We start from the raw sequence: 18007 nt of genomic DNA, 5'->3' as shown, positions 1-18007 counted from the left end.
CTCTAAAGGTTCATTCAGTCTAATATATTGCATTCTAAGAAAATTTGATTTTCTAAATTCTAACTCCCCCTGACTACTTCTTGTTGGAGCTATAAATGAAGCGGTCAAAAGATAGTTAGTGGGATGTCAATATGAGTCTAAATTGATTTACCAATTTAATTGTTAGGCAGCTTTTCAAATCCTAAATGTTACAGTCACTACAAAGTTCTCTATAACACAGAACAATCTAAAAACCACAACTCAATCTTTTTAGCTAAGAATAAATCATGAGAGACCTGTAATATTTTATTTGTTAAAAATGAACAGCTTCAGATCTAAAGGTAACTTTTCCAAAAAACACCAAAAAGTACAGTGTAAAGCATCTCCTCATTAAATACAAACGTTCATTTTGTGATGCACTGCATCAATGTTTTTTACACACCTGATGCAAAGGGAAATTTAAGTTGCATCTTGTTTAAAAAAAAAACTTTTAATAACTGAAAAAGGATGACTACAACCACATTCTAAGAAAGGAAAAATTTCCTCCAAAAGAGCATATTCCTTTGTTTTTATACAAGATGTTAGCACTCAAGAATTCTAATTTGGCTGTAACAAAGGCAAGATTTTATATTTAAAAAGAAAATGAAATTACAGATGCATGAAGAGCAAAAGTTTAATATACCAAAGACATTTTGTTTGATGCACTTAATATCAATATTTGGAGGGATTTTTTAAAGATTTAAAAAGAAGGCATTAATAATAGCTCTGTACAATAATATTTAAAAGAACAAGAAAATGAAAACATCTTTATACCATATTTTCACAAACTGCTCTAAAGACAGCAAAGTCGTGCTCAGTTGCTTTTCCTTTGTTTTAAAATAAGTTATCAATAATTCTAAACCAGTCTAAAATGTATTGTTCATGAATCAAATCTAAGTATTCATACTTGCAAAAATGTTTTGCAATGAGTCCTTGGCCTACAGAGAGACTGGAGTTTACGTTCAAATTGTATGACTGGCTTCCAATAATCCCTTATCAGTAGACTTACAAGCAAAATACCAGATATTAAGGATCAGATTTAATTCTTTGGTATAAGCATGAAACTGTTATTGATAGCTTTCCGTGGCTAGCATAAACCAAGTAACCAAAGGACCATGAGAAACAACAATGAAGTCTCTAGTACACCCTGCAACGCAGGCAGGAGCCATAACAATGTTTTGTGTTTTAACGGGAAACTCAACACAAATAATACGCTGAAGGGAAAACGAACACCTACTTAGAGGTTTTCACCTTACAGCAAATCAAAAAGTTAAGCTTCAAAATGACCAAACTCGTAACCTGTAGTTTTAATATTTTGCTGCATTTTGGTATTATATCATAACTTAAAATTTACAACCATCTGAGGACTTTCAGCACTAGCTTGGCACAACAAATTAACTCCGCCTAACCTTCCAGAGTATGAGGAGGGGCAATCCTTTTCTCACCACAAATGCCTGAACTTTACACAAGAAATCAGAAGCAAAGGTACAGAACAAGGTCATAATAATGTTAACTCTATTACAATTTTGTACTTTTTACCTTGTGACATATACATTTTTTTAAGAGCTGTATGTATACTGTTCAACTTAGTAAACTTAAAATTTAACTTTTTCAAATAAGAAGTCCAGGACTTTATGGCTAATTTTCCTATCAAAATATCTACGGAACTCAATCCATTTTAATTATAATTATTCTAAATATCATCTGAAGAATACTTTGTGTTCACCAGACTCAAAACTATACTAAATCCAAACAGTATACCTATGACCTAGGTTTTAAAGTCTTCATCTCAGTTACCATCTTCCACCTGCTACTTTCTCTCCACACAAATTACCAGATTTTTACTCTGGACTTTCCTCCAATTAGGCTCTATCAGATAACTCTGTAAACACCCATTTACAGCCTTTAAACACCAACATTTTAAACAGAAGCTAATGCCCGGAGTCACATTTCTTATTTTAAAAAAGTTCAGCATTAAAGATTTACAACTCTGGAGGATTAACCTAATGTTATTGGAAAAATGAACGAAGTTCCAGATATCCCCATAAATCTTAAACTCCCAAACTGAAATTCTAATAATTTTTTCTATCCCTAATGAAGAAAAGTCAACTGCACTTATTACACCAACACTATTAAAGTATAAGTGACAGCAACAAAGGGAGCTATTTCAAATCTTGAAGATCAAGATTTACAATGGCAAGGTGTAAAAAATGGGCAAAGGTGATGATATCCTAAATACCACTATCATAAAATAATCAATTTCTATCTTTCCACATTCTTTCTGCTGCATGAGGAATCAAAAAAGTCAAATAGAGAATTGTTCTGTCTGGGCCAACCATGAAATCTTTAAGAACATATAGGTATACTCCCTGTTATTCTTTCAGGGCATTATTTATACATGTTTAAAAAAAACTTCAAAAATAAAAATAAAGAGTTATTTAGCCTTGTGAATATTTTGAAATAAAGTTTCTTGAATTTCTGTGATGAGCTCTTCAAGCAATTAAATTTTTAAGAGTCATCACTGAAAAGTTCCTTTGACATGGTATCTATCCCACGGTTACAAAGCGGCTTCCTCCTTTGTTGAAAGTGAGAGTGGCTCTTTGTTCCTTCAGGATCCCAAATCGCTCATTCAAAGTCATCCCAGTCTAGAGAAAACAAAACAAAACAAAACTTAACAACTTGACTGTAAGCTACATTCGCTTTGGTACAATAATGTGATCATAATGGTAATTCACAGTAACAATACGTGTGTGTGTGTGTGTGTGTCTGTGTGTGTGTGTGTGTCTGTGTGTGTGTCTGTGTGTGTGTGTGTGTCTGTGTGTGTGTGTGTGTGTAACACCCATATGAAATAGGTGAATTTAGTGAAGTTTAGGGAAGTCAGTTGTCTACTTGCAGGTCTAGAATTGAAACCTAGAGTCAGATTCCCTAAAAGGGCAATGCCAAAGAATGTTCAAACTACCGCACAACTACGCTCGTCTCACATGCTAGCAAAAAAGGAATGCTCAAAATCCTTCAAGCTAGGCTTCAATAGTATATGAATCAAGAACCTCCAGATGTTCAAGCTGGATTTGAAAAGGCAGAGGAACCAGAGATCAAACTGCCAACATCCACTGGATCATAGAAAAAAACAGGGAATTCCAGAAAAACATCTACTTCTGCTTCATTGACTATACTAAAGACTTTGTGTGGATCACAACTAACTTAGAAAATTCTTAAAGAGATGGAAATACCAGGCTGAAAGGAAAGTAACAACTGACAAAATAAAATAAGCAAAATAAATTTGGTCAAATTTCTGTCCATACAGAAAATTTTATCTTCACTCCACAGTTGACATTTTAAAATGTAACATTCATTCATAATAAAAATTCTCAGCAAATTACAAATAGAAGGGAACTTCCTCAATCTGATAAAAACAGCCTACTGCTAACATCAAACTTAATGGTGAAAAACAATGCCTTCTCAAGTCTGGAGACAAAGCAAGCAAACATGCTCTCAACATAGCACTGAATGTCCTAGCCATCATAATGAAGAAAACGAAAAGATTTAAAGATTGGAAAGAAATTCAAAGAATGACATGATTGCGTACAAATAAAATCCTAAGTAATCTATAAAATTATTAAAAGCAGAAAGTGTATTTTAGCAAGATTACAAGGTTAATACAAAAACTGCCAAAACCATGGTGAGATACACCACTTGACATGCATCAGAATGTCTAAAATCAAATGACAGATAATAACAAATGCTGGTAAGGCCATGGAAAAATTCAGAACTCTCTTACATGTTGGAAGGAATGGTAGCACAGCTACTTCTCTGGAAAACAATTTGGTAGTTCCCCAAAAGTTAAACCCAGAATTATAATATGATCTAGCAATTCCATTCTTAGGTATTTACCGAGGAGAAATAAAATATATTCATACAAAAACATGAATGTACAGGTTTTTGTGTGAGCATATGTACATGAATGTTCAGAGGAGCATTATTCACAATAGCCAAAGAATGGAAACAATCCAAATGTCCATCAACTGACAAATAAAATACAGTATATATCCATGTGGTGGAATGTTATTTAGGAATAAAAAGAAATAAAATATTGATATACACAATGGATAAACCATGAAAAAATTATGCTAAGTGAAAAAAGGTTCACACATTATATGATCTCATTCACATGAAATGTCCAAAATAAGCAAATCCAGAGACAGAAAACAGATAGACCAGTAGTTTCCTAGGGTTCAGCATAGTTAGGACATCCTATGTAATTCATTATACAACATGAGTTTTGTTAATTAAAATATTTTCAGTCAATGGCCCAGAGAAATACAGGGGGGAAAATTTACCTGTTTTCCAACACTGTTTATGTCAAATTGTAGGGGGACACCTTTAGGAACTTTCTTTACATCAGATTGATCCCGTTTTGTCAAGAATGAGGGCACAGCAGTACGAGTTAATCGTGGTTTCTGAGTTCTATTAGAAAAAAATTAAGACCAGTTAAACAATCAAAAGAAGAGAAATAAATCACTTGGTTCATAAGACATTTTGAATTGTACACATGTTCAACTGTATGAAGGCTACTTTATTTACATTCTCAATAACCCCGCCAACCCAGTTCTTTTTATTTTTTGAAGTATAGTTAATTTACAATATTGTGTGTTTCAGGTATACAGCATAGAGATTCAGTATTTTTGTAGATATTTCATTATAGGTTGTTATATGTAATGGGTCTAATTCCCTATGCTATACAGTAAATCCTTGTTGCTTATCTATTTTATATATAGTAATTTCTGTTAATTCCATACACCTGAGTTTTTTCCTTCTGCCTTCTCTCCCCTCTATGTAACCACAAGTTTATTTTCTATGTCTGCAAGTCTGTTTCTGCTTTCTATATACATTCATTTGTATTATTTTTTAGATTCCATATATAAGTAATATATAGTATTTGTCTTTCTCTGACTTATTTAACTAAGTATAACATTCTCTCGGTCCATCCACGTTGCTGCAAATAACAATATTTCATTTTTTTATAGCTGAGTAACATTCCATTGTATATATACATACATATGTATATATATATATGCCACATCTTAATTATCCATTCATCTCTTGATGTATACTTAGGTTGCTTCCATGTCTTGACTACTGTAAACAGTGCTGTTATGAAAAACACTGGGGTACACATATCTTTTTGATTTAGTGTTTTCATTTTTTTCTAGATATATACCCAGGAGTGGAATTGGTAGTTCTATGTGTAAGAAACCTCTATACTGTTTTCCACAGTGGATGAACCAATTTACATTGTCACCAACAGTGTACATGGGTTCCCTTTTCTCCATATCCTCTCTAACATTTATTATTTGTAGACTTTTTGATGAGAGCTGTTCTGACAGGTGAAGTGATACCTCATTGGGGTTCTGATTTGCATTTCTTTAACAATTAGTGGTGCTAAGCATCTTTTCACGTGCCTGCTAGCCATCTGTATGTCTTCTTTGTAAAAATGTCTGTTCAGGTCTTCTTCCCATCTTTTGACTGAACTGTTTTCATATTGACTTGTATAAGCTGTTTGTATATTTTGGATTTTAACCCATTGTTGGTTGCATCATTTGCAAATACTTTCTTGCATTCTGTAGGCTGTCTTCTGATTTTGTTGATGGTTTCCTTGGCTGTATAAAAGCTTTAAAGTTTAATTAGGTCCCATTTGTTTATTTGTGTTATTTCTTTTGCCTTTGGAGACTGATCCAAGAAAATACTGCTATGATTTATGTCAGGGTGTGACCTCCCACCTTCCTTTTTTTTTTTTTTCAGAATTGCTTTGGTAATTTGGGGGTCACCTGGGGTTCCATGTAAATTTTATCTGCTCTAGTTCTGTGAAAAATGTCCTGGGTATTTTGATAGGGATTGCGTTAACTCTATAGATAACTCAGTAATATGGTCATTTTAATGATATTAATTCTCCCAATCCAAGAGCATGGGATTATCTTTCCGTTTCTTTGAATCATCTAAAATTTCCTTCATCAATGTCTTGCAGTTTTCAACACACAGGTCCTTCACCTCCTTGGTTAAGTTTATTCCTAGGCATGTTGTAAATACAATTTTAAATCAGTTTTCTTTTTTATGTTCTCTTTCTGATATTTCATTATTAGTATATAGAAACAGGTATTAATCTTGTATCCTGCAACCTTGCTAAATTAAAAAAAAAATACTTCGTTCTTGACAGACTAATCTAGAGACTAAAATTTATAAATTGCTCACAGAATACCTCTGTAAGTAAAACTACAAACTTTTCAACAATTTGCAATAACTGGTCATTTCCAAGTCTTAATCTTCAACTAAAATAAAGCAACCTCTAAAATCTTGAGAGACTCATCTGATGTTTTCATCTCAATTATTAAAGTGGATGTATAAGTAAAACAAAAACTCTGTAAACCTAGGAATTTTTTTAAAAATTTATTATTTTTAAAATATGTTCATCACAATTCACATAACTGATTTCATAACCTACTAATGGGTCACACACATCGACACATACATTTTCCTCTACTGTGTCAGCTTGAGTACATCTGCATGAAGTTCCAAGAAATCAGCCAATCTGCTAGACCACTGGCTGATACAGGACTTTCTTTCAGTTCTAAGTACACAACGTAAATTTTCATTCCTGATACTTTTTGATGGGAAAAATTTAAGAGTGAGAGTTACAGTGTGGTCTAGTGAGGATCCAATGAGGTTTTTCCACGGCTAGGTCAATTATCAGGTTGAATTTGATAATATGGTTTTAGAACTTTCTTGAAATGGATCCTTCACCTCCAGGCCAGTGCTACCATCTCACATCTTGCCTGTGAAATCAGGGTTCAGCTCACCCCCTACCCCAGGCAATATCACTTCCAGCTTCAACCTAGAAAGTTTATAATGCAATAAATATAATGGAATGGTGAAGTTAATTAAGGTCATTTAAATTAAAGAATGGACTTCCCTGGTGGCTCAGTGGTAAAGAATCCGCCTGCTGATGCCAGAGACTTGGGTTTGATCCCTGGGTCAAGAAGATCCCATGGAGAAGGAAATAGCAACCTACTCCAGTATTCCTGCCTGGGAAATTCCATGGACAGAGAAGCCTGGAGGCTATAGTTCACAGGGTCACAGACATGAATTAGTGACTAAACAACAAAAATAAAAGAATATACTATGAAGTCTTTAAAAAGAAGGCAGATGTGTATGTAATTAAGTCCAAAACATGTAACTTTTTCAGTTGTTTTTGGCTTTTTTGTCTGCTTATTTGCTTTGGCCATGCTGTGTGGCTTGTAGAATCCTAGTGCCTTGTCCAATCAGGGATTGAATCTGGGCCACAGCACTCAAAGTACTGAGTCCTAACCACTGAACCACCAAGGAAGTCTCTACTTTTAACTTTATATTAATTTCCACTTTGTATTGTTTCCTTGTCTCAGTTTATCCTAACTTGGACATCATACTCTTGAGCAGAGTCAACTATTTTTCTATTCTCTTACATACTGAGAGGTTATAATTTTTTCCAAAAAGAAAAAAAAAGACTTACACTGGGCACTGCACCGCTCCTGGATTATCAATGGATACAGTCAAAATTCCTCCATTTGTGGTGGAAGTTCGCCATCTAGTTTCAAAAAACCAAAAATTTCATTAAAATGAAAGTTTATAAATCCTACTGTGTGTTCTACATAAAACACACATTTCAAAGTAGCCATTACTTTTTCTAAGTTTTCAGAAATTATAGATACCTGAGCCCCAACATGATATAATTAATCAGCATACTGGTTATAAGAACTGGACGCTTTAATTTATAAGTATTTTTCCATGTAACAGATATATGCACATAAAAAAATCAAATAATTCAGAAAAGCTTCTAATAAAAAGCAACAATCCTTTACTCCACTGTTCTCCCTTCCTGCTCCCCAGAGGCAGCACTTTTAACTTCCTGATTTTCTGCCTGTTAGTTACCTCCAGTTCACTAAACAAGATACTTAGGTAATAATATCTTGCTATCATAGGATTCAGCTCATCACACTATCTAGTTTCTCTTCCTACTTTGAAACATTTTGATGGCTGTATCACTATTTTGCTTTCATTAATTTTATAAATACATTTGAATTTCTTTCTCTAGTAGTATCTCTTGACATTTTCTCCTACTCCCTTTGTAAGAAAGGACAATAGTACTTCTAATTCCTTCCCTCCACCTCTTCACCCACTTTCTATCAGCTTTACTTTTATATTTATGTAGGTCAAAATCTGACATTTACATTACATTGTTACCAAATCAAGTATCTTGTGCTTTGTTCTATATGTTAATCCTCAAACTCCAGTGCAAAAGAATACTATCAGCATGAAGTTCAAATAGTTGCCATTCTTATACTCCAACTGCTCAAAATAATGACCATTCTAGAAGGTATCATATCTGAACCATGATCATGCGATATATGCTTTGTTTTCTAAGAAGTAGCCATAATTTTAAATGATTTAGTTTTAAACTCTGGTCATACTGATGGAATGTTACAACTCACACTTGCAGTGCAATTCTAAGAGACAAAAACATATTCTTAAAATATCTTCAAGGGGTAAGGAGGAAAAAAGCAATATAAGAAGAAAACACTGTATTGTTTTTAAAAATTTATAAATATTCTAAAAGCTCTACTGATTTTCTTCTACTTATTCCCTGAACTGGTTCATCTGTATAAAGCAATTATAAAAAAATAAAGAGCTATTTCATTAAAATGGAATAAACAGGAAAAAAGATACAGAGTAATGCATTTGCTGCTAAAACGTGTAACACTGACATGTGAAAATGCCAAATGTTTTTTGGGGAAAATCAAGAAAAACAAAACAGGATTTACTTATTTCAGGCTCAATGGTTAATTCACTCTGGGTCTCATTTAATTTCTTTTAAACTGCGGCACAAATAATTTAGGTCACTACTATTCTGGGAGTTTTGAAATGACATCTTGAAAAACAAATTGAAACTTACTGACGAGTTCTCTTTGCTACTACATCGTCTAGCAGTTGTTCTGAGTTCAACTGGGCCTGAACCTGAAGGGGAAAAAAAAAGCAGTAGATCCCACAGAAAGCAGAGGATTTGAATCCAAAGAGCTATCCTGCTCTGTAACTTTATAACCCTGTGTGGTGGGTTTGAATGCAGGAAAGAAACATGTGCCTATTCTGACAACACCTCTTTCTTAGGGTTCCTGTATCAGAATAAGTAGTAAAAACAAAATTATTCCTAAATAACATGTTAAATTCTTATAGGACACTGCCATTGATGACAACAAAAGAGAAAAGAGGGGAAAAAATTAATCTAATGTCATATTCTCCATATCCTAAACCCAAACCCTACCTTGATCATGGGTCATGTCTATAATTGATGATTACTAAAGGTGGATGGTCAGGATCCTTTGTGTAAAAAGAAAACACTGTCAAGGGTTTTTTATACCTTCAGGCCTCTTCTGAAAAGAAAAGTTGCCTGACGAGTGTCTTTCTGATGACTTAATTTATTTCCACTCCTGGTAAAATTATTTGGAATGTTATTTCTGCAACAAAAAAAAACACATGTACCATGAAAATCTGGGCCACTTAACAACTCTGAAACATCTTGAAAAAATAAGCAAAAATAGTTAAATTTATAGGCTAAAATACTGAGGTATACTAAACACAAAGATTCAATTATGTTCTTGTTTACATGAAGCTATTGAGATCTGATTTACAGATATAACAATCTGGTTAATTCTAGAACTAATTTATCCTACAAATATTCAACTGTCTAAAAGAATTAGTACAAAGAAAATCACACCTAGGTACATCACTGTCAAACTGCTAAAAACCAACAATAAGAGAAAATATTGAAATATAACATATTCTCCAAATCTCTCTCCTTCACTCTTAATACATATTATATTAATATAAATCACACAAAAACTCTTACTGTTCCACTGTATGCTCTCTCCTGCACAGAATATTGTAACCTTAATTATGTTTGACTTTACTTTCACCAATTTCCTTCTAATTTCTATAGAAAGTTGGTAAAAGACAAATTTTCATACTTATCTGCTTATTTCTATAAATAAATGTTTAACATGTCACCTCATCTTACCTCCAACCTTATAGATGCTCAAATGCATAATTTCCCTAGCCATCTCAATTAACAAGGACTCATTAATGGCTCAGGTAATTGACAATTTCTTGAGAAGTTCCTCTTTTCCAAAAAAAAAGTACTCCCAATTGATTCTCAAAACAAAGAGATGACATTGAGTAAAGGTACAATTATAGCCATTCCACATATACAAAAACTTCATTTCAGGGTTTTTTTGGCTTTGAATTATCTTTTATAAGAGATGAATAAATGGTATTTGAAACTGAAATAATAAAACTTCACAGCTTGTCAACTTCTACTTTATCCTTACAGAGAACAGAGTACCATAATCAGTTCAGTTCAGTTGCTCAGTCATGTCTAACTCTTTGCGACCCCATGGACTGCAGCACACCAGGCTCCCCGGTCCATCACCAACTCCCGGAGTTTACTCAAAACCATGTCCATCAAGTCGGTGATGCCATCCAACCATCTCATCCTCTGTCGATCCCTTCTCCTCCTGCCTTCGATCCTTTCCAACATCAGGGTCTTTTCAAATGAATCAGTTCTTCCCATCAGGTGGCCAGAGTATTGGAGTTTCAGCCTCAGCATCAGTCCTTCCAATGAATATTCAGGACTGATTTCCTGTAGGATGGACTGGTTGGATCTCCTTGCTGTTCAAGGGACTCTCAAGAGTCTTCTCCAACACCACAGTTCAAAAGCATCAATTCTTCTGCACTCAGCTTTCTTTATAGTCCAACTCTCACATCCATACATGACTACTGGAAAAACCATAGCCTTGACTAGACGGAACTTTGTTGGCAAAGTAATGTCGCTCCTTTTTTAATACGCTGTCTAGGTTGGTCATAGCTTTTCTTCCAAGGAGCAAACATGTTTTAATTTCACAGCTGCAGTCACCACCTGCAGTGATTTTGGAGCCCCCCCAAAATAAAGTCTGTCACTGTTTCCATAGTTTCCTCATCTATTTGCCGTGAAGTGATGGGACCAGATGCCATGATCTTAGTTTTCTGAATGTTGAGTTTTAAGCCTACTTTTTCACTCTCTTTGCACTTTCATCAAGAGGCTCTTTAGTTCTTCTTCACTTTCTGCCATAAGGGTGGTTTCATCTGCATATCTGAGGTTATTGATATTTCTCCCAGCAATCTTGATTCCAGCTTGTGCTTCATCCAGCCTGGGATTCTGCATGATGTATTCAGCATATAAGTTAAATAAACAAGGTGACAATACACAGCCTTGACGTACTCCTTTCCTGATTTGGAACCAGTTTGCCGTTCCATGTCCAGTTCTAACTGTTGCTTCTTGACCTGCATATAGATTTCTCAGGAGGCAGGTCACGTGATGTGGTATTCCCATCTATTTAATAATTTTCCACAGTTTGTTGTGATCCACACAGTCAAAGGCTTTGGCACAGTCAATAAGGCAGAGGTACCATAATAGTAGGTCACATTTTAAACAACTGTCTTTTTAACATTTTAAATATCCTTAATTGGTAAAATACATGTAAAGTTTACTGCTTCGGCCAGTTCGGTGGCATTCAGTGCATTCACATGGTCGTACCACCACCACCACCATTTCCAGAAACATTCACATTCACAGACTAAACCTGTTCCCCTTCCAACTTACTGCCCACCTCCGCCCAGCCCCCGGCCCCAACTCCTCCACTGCCTGTCTCTTGTGAATCTGATTGCTCTGGGGACCTCGCAGGAGTGGAATCACAGGACATACCCTTTTTAATTTAATATCAAAATAATTTCAGCTAGGGACTTCCCTGGTGGTCCAGCGGTTGAGAATCCACCTTTCATTGCAGGGGACACAGGTTCAATCCCTCATCAGAGAGCTAAGATCCACATACTCCACGGTAACTAAGCCTGTACACCACAACTACCAAACCCACATGCCACAACTAGAGAGAAGCCCACGCACCACAATCAATGAATGATCTTGCATGCTACAACTAAGACCGGACACAGACAAATAAATAATTTAAGCTTAAGAAGTATTCATGAAAAATCCTTTCAGGTTTGCTTTTCCCACAAATAACATACACTATTCTGTTAAGAACCACTGAGAGTACATAACAAATTCAGCTTTCAAAATTTTGAATAATACTGGCTGAGGTGTTTTTACCAAAACAATCATCTTTTGCAGTTTTTTTCTATATGTCAAGAGAAACAAAGAAACAGAGTGATGTTTTTCTTAAGAAGTCTATAATTAGTTAAATTCATCAATAACACTGGTTCTAAGAAATAAGGAAGCTGTAACTAAATGCTTCCATACTGAGTGTTCAAACAGACATACCAAGTATCTGTCTTGAAAATGACCAGACAACTACAACATCACTGCAAATTCATTGCTTTGAACTCTCAGTATAAGAAGTCCATCTTTATTTATGAAGGATAACATAATACTGTCTTATATTTGAGTACTTACTTTCTATTTAACTGGTTAGGTCTCTTGAGAGCTGCAACTGGTTTTCTCTGCACTTCATTTTGTCTCAGAAGGTTTGCCTTCCTTTTTAATGCTGGAAAATATCGTTCTATATTCTTTTAGAAAGCAAGAAACTATGTTAATTAGATTGCTTCATGCTCTATAACCTACTATATATAAACATTTCTGAAGCAGAATGGACAGGGACTGACCACTACTTAGATGTACAGATTAGAGAGGCAAAGAAGCTAAAACAACTTGAATATTTCCAGTCTAAGTGACCAAAAAGAAAACCACATTATACTTAAAATACTTGCAACAAAAGAAGAATTTAAACAGAAGAAGGAATTTTTTCTATTTTGGTTATGTTCAGTTTGATACTCTGAGAGATACACAGGTGATGAGGAAACATGGCTTTGGAGCTCAAGAGAAGAATCAAGAGGGCCTGAAATGAAAATTTGGGAATCTTTCATATAAATATGATTTTGATGTCAAGTGAAGGTGTAGTAAGAGAGCCAAATTTCTGATGCAGGTGCAGTGCCATTGTGCTAGCCAAGCAATCCCTGATGGTTTCCTTGACCTTGACTGGACTAAAGTTGACCTTTAGGTCAGAGGAGAAGTAGAACAGATATGTTATCTCTCCTTTGTCTTTTGCTCTCTTAGAGGGTCCTAAGCAGTGTAGCTTGTGCTTCTATGATTCTAGTGTTTTTAGTGAATTTGTGTTTTAAGCTTTGTTTGGTGTCTATTTGTTTCTATGAGATGTCTAAACACTTTTGTGGGAACAAAGTGTATTACAGTGTGCTCACAATCACTCTTTCCCTCCAGCATTTAGAGTCAGTCTCCCTTTTAATTAGCTCCCTCCCAGGACCCCTGCAAATAGTCACTTGTCAGGGCATCAACCAAGTTTAAAAAGACTGGTTAATTTCCGGACATGACTCAGACTCAGCAGTGGCATAACTTGAGCTTTTTCACAAGAGGCTCTTAGACCCCTTGCAAATAGGCTTCTCTGAAATCTATCTTAACAACTAAAGACTGAATTCCTGCAGTGGGCGCAGCTTAAACTCAAGCTGAGAATTCCATTATATAAAGAATTTGACAAGTTACAAAATGTTTAGAGCAGCTCTGTCTCTTGAGGGCATTCAACAAATATCTATCAGGTATCTATAATGGGAGAGGTATAATATTAGTCAGATATACAAAGATATCTAAGTATAGTCCTCATCTTCAAGTAATCCAGTCTAAGAGACAGATGCATATTAATGGGTAATTATAATTTACTGTGGTAAGTTATTTAATAGGAGAATATGTGAAGTACAGTAATAACATTATAACACAGAGAGAGATTTGCATATGCACAAAGAGAAAGAGATATGAAAGAGGAAACTATGACTTTAGATTCTTGGAATGTCGAGGTATGTTTATGGTGGAGAGGAGGGGGTGAAGGTAATGGTGTGGAATGTAGGTTTAAAGGTGGACATAGGCCAAATAAAAATACTACATTCCATGCTAAATAAAATCAACAATTTAGAATCCTTGAAAGATTTAAAACATATTATGTGATGTAAATCAGAGAAAGACAAATATATGGTATCATTTATATGTGGAATATAAAAAAATGATATATATCAACTTATTTACAAAACAGAAATGGGCTCACAGACACAGAAAACAAACTTATGGTTATCAAATGGATAGCAAGTAAGGGGAAGAGAGATAAATGAAGAGTTTGGGATTAATATATACACACTACAATATATAAAAAAGATAAGAAACATGGATCTACTGTATGGCACAGGGAATTATAGTCAATATCTTGTAATAACCTATAATGAAAAATAATCTGAAAACATATATCTGAATCACTTGCTACACCTGAAATTAATACATTATAAATTAACTATACATCAATATAAATAGTTTTTTTTAAAAAAAGAGCTAATTTCCCAAACAAACGTGTGAGAAGGAAAAAAGGGAGGTTGTGATAGCAAAGAAACCTGAGTAGAAAAATAGAAATTAAAAAAACTCAATGTCACAGAATATTACCAAATGAAATGTCCATTTTTTCTCTCTCCACATAAATTCAGTCCATCATTAAAGCCTAATTCAGGTTTCCATATTTTCCATGAAGGCTTTTCAAAAGTCTTTGACAATATGAACTGTATCTTTTACTTAATCTAGATTCCCTTGTATTTTAAAAATATGAGAAGTATCCCAAAGATACAGATGAAAAAACACAAAAATTATAATAATCTTCATTTTCATGAACATTTAGAAAAGAAGCAAATGTAAAAGCAGGAATAAAGAATATCAACCATACATAAGAAATGCTGTGAAATCAGACTAATGATAGCCCATTCTGAGCTTAATATTTTGTCTTTAATAAAAACACCAAAGACCATTTTATAGGTAAATGTAAAAGTTCCTTCTATAATATTACTGTCACATGTCATTTTCCTTCAAAATACCTGCCATATTAAAATCATTTAGTTATTTGTGTGATAAATTATTTGATATTTGTTTGAGTTCTCCATGAGGACAGGGATTTTAATACAGAATCCCTTGCATCTAGGACATACTGAGTATTCAGTCAACATGAATTAAATGATGAATACATGGTCAAGAACTGTCAACAGTCCAATAATGTATTGGCAATTTGTGTTCATGAATCTAAGGTTTGTATATGTGTACAAAAGTGCTTACAAAGAATATCTAGCAGTAAGTTTTCCCTAAAGAATTTTGATATAAAAAATTATTCCTTGAGGGAAAGAAATTAAGGTAGTCTATTTGAATGTTGTTCTATTAAAATAGTTTTTTATTACTTAAGTATTAAAGTAATAAAATTTTAAGTGTACAGTTTGATGAATTTGGGTAACTACATGTAGTCATGTAATAACTTCATAACCAAGATATAAAACAGTACCCTTAACCTTAAATGTTTCCTTATGCCCCCTGCAATTTCCTTCCCTCACATGACTCTAACACCAGGCAGTGACTGATCAGTCACTATAGTTAGTTCAGCCTTTTATACAACTTCAAAGAAACAGGATCATAGTACACAGTATCTTGTGTTTGAATTCTTCTGCTCAGCATGTTTTGAGATGTACCCACACTGTCTTGCACATTAACATTTATTCCTATTTTACTGTTGAATTCCACAGTATGAAGATAAGGTATTTATAAACTATCAAAATCAGACAAATGATCAAAACTACCCATTAGCAGAAAATAACCACTAATTATGCAGTTATTTTTTTAAGTTTACAGAAGTACTAAATAGTTTAGTACTATTACAGTCCAGTTAAAAGTTCTACAAAACATAACATACCCTCAGTTTTAGGAAATTGTGAATCTAAACGGAAAATGTTATAGAACTGACACTGACAAGGTAATAAATTCCAGTCGAAAAATTCCTTAAGAACTTTCACTTGGCAGATACTTTAAGCTTTCTCTAAACAAAAGAAAAAAATTCATTCTTAGAGATGTTCATTCCCCTCATAGCACAGTCATTTGCTAGTCATAGCACAGCCCACTTAGTAATTCACTTAATGTGTAAGAAAATGTACATTTTTATTGAAATAAAATCTTACTATTTCATATAAACTGTGGAAAGGAAGAGATAAAGTAACAAAATGTCTAATTACGGTCAGGAATTTTTTTTAAGGTATAAAATTTCTAAGTATATTAAAGTATTTGGGTAATTCATTTAATGAATATAAAAGGATGGTATAAGTTATTTATATGTAAAAAGAAATTTTGTAAATTGCTAGAAAATGATCTGCTTCACAAGTACCATAGTCATTCCTGTTCAGATATTAATCTACATTCAGGTTGAGAGAAAGGTTAAGAAACAGAAAATTTCAAACCATATCTTTTCTAAAATCATTCAGTCTCTGAATAAAAACATCTTACCATTCAGTACATTATTCTATAATTTATAGAGCTTGTAAGTATTCTATAATTTAACACTTTCAATTTTTAAACAACTCAAAAAACTACACCACATGTTGTAATCTAAAATTTCTACTGGAGCAAGTTCTGTGATAAAGTTTTACAGATAGCTGTTGGTGATAGCAGAACTGAAAAGTTAAGGTGTAAACAGTTGTGGTTAACCAGAATACATTCTTAAGATATTTTAAGAAATGATTCATGTCCTGAATTTTTAAATTAAAATATATATTACTTTCATAATCAGAGAAACCAAACAGGTTAAAAAATAGAAGAGTAGAACATTAAATTCCTTGGTGGCTCAGACTTACTAAACATAAGAAACTAAAGAAAAACCATGTGTGAAACTATTTTAAGTAATGCTTTATTTAGCCAATTCAAAATTTACTCCATTGAGATGTAAATAAAAAGTCAATTAAGATTTGAAAAGTAGTTAATTTACAGTGGGTAAATAAATATAACTCTAATTAAAAATATAAACTAGAGCAAACAGTTGTCCACCCAAGAGAAATGAAAATCTGTGTCCCTACATACTTACAGGGATGTAAGCAACATTATTTACAATACCCCCAAAAATGAAAACAATGAAAATGTTGTCCATCAACTGGTGAATGGATAAACAAAATATAGTATATCCATATAATAGAATATTATTCAATAATAAAGAGATGAAGTACTGAGACTTGCTATAACATGATAAACCTCAAAAGTATACAGCTAACTGCCAGCCCACATACTACTGTATGATTCCATTTACAGGGATACCTTGGAGTTACTGGGGATTTGGTTCCAGACTGCTGCAGTAAAATAAATACGAAAAAAACTTAGTCACAAGAATTTCTGGTTTCCCAGTACATATAAAAATTATATTTACACTATAATGTAGTCTTTAAGTGTGCCACAGTATTATGCCTAAAAAAAGAATGTACATACCTTACTTTAAAAATACTTTATTGCCAAAAAAATGCTAACCGTCATCTTCGTCTTCTGTGAGTTTTGATCTTTTTTCAATAGTACCATCAAAGATTACGGATCACCGTAACAAATACAATGATGAAAGAGTTTAAAATATTGTGAGGATCACCAAAATGTGACACAGAGACAGAAACTGAGCAAAGGCTGTTGAAAATAAGGCACCAACAGACTTGCTCAATGCAGGGTTGCCACAAATCTTCAATTTGTAAAAAACGCAGTATCTGTGAAGCATAATAAAGTGAAGTGTAATAAAACAAGGTATGCCTGTATGTGAAATGTGTGGGAAAGGCAAATCTATAATATATTTACAGCAAGTAGATTAGTGGTTGCTTGGGGGCATATGATGGGGTATGACTGTGAATGGACATGAGACTTCTCTTTAGAGTGATAGAAATGTTTTTCTAAAATTAATTATTGTGATGATTGTTCAACTCTAAACTTTCTAAAATTCACTGAACTGTACACTTAAATGAATTTTATAGTATAAAATTATACATCAATAACCTGTTAAAAACTGCAGACACACATCTGTTAAAAACTGTATAC

At 33.7% G+C, this 18007-nt stretch overlaps 1 protein-coding gene across 1 annotated transcript in view; it reads right to left on the bottom strand.

Annotated features, from left to right (window-relative positions):
• Positions 1-264: 264 nt before the first annotated feature.
• The window catches only part of FYTTD1 (forty-two-three domain containing 1), a 31504-nt gene continuing 13761 nt past the window's right edge, over positions 265-18007 (bottom strand). The window contains exons 4-9 of the mRNA XM_040249895.1: positions 12545-12657; positions 9461-9557; positions 8999-9060; positions 7559-7633; positions 4356-4482; positions 265-2663 (exon numbers count right to left, since the gene is read on the bottom strand). Coding sequence (XP_040105829.1) covers positions 2565-2663; positions 4356-4482; positions 7559-7633; positions 8999-9060; positions 9461-9557; positions 12545-12657 — 573 coding nt within the window. The 3' untranslated portion in view covers positions 265-2564. The remainder of the gene's footprint in view (positions 2664-4355; positions 4483-7558; positions 7634-8998; positions 9061-9460; positions 9558-12544; positions 12658-18007) is intronic.

This window comes from Oryx dammah, unplaced genomic scaffold (assembly GCF_014754425.2).
Source record: "Oryx dammah isolate SB20612 unplaced genomic scaffold, SCBI_Odam_1.1 HiC_scaffold_2, whole genome shotgun sequence".
In the NCBI taxonomy this organism is placed as follows: Eukaryota; Metazoa; Chordata; class Mammalia; order Artiodactyla; family Bovidae; genus Oryx; species Oryx dammah.
The sequence above is the reverse complement of the archived record's forward strand: the minus strand, read 5'-3'. Positions and strand labels throughout refer to the sequence as shown.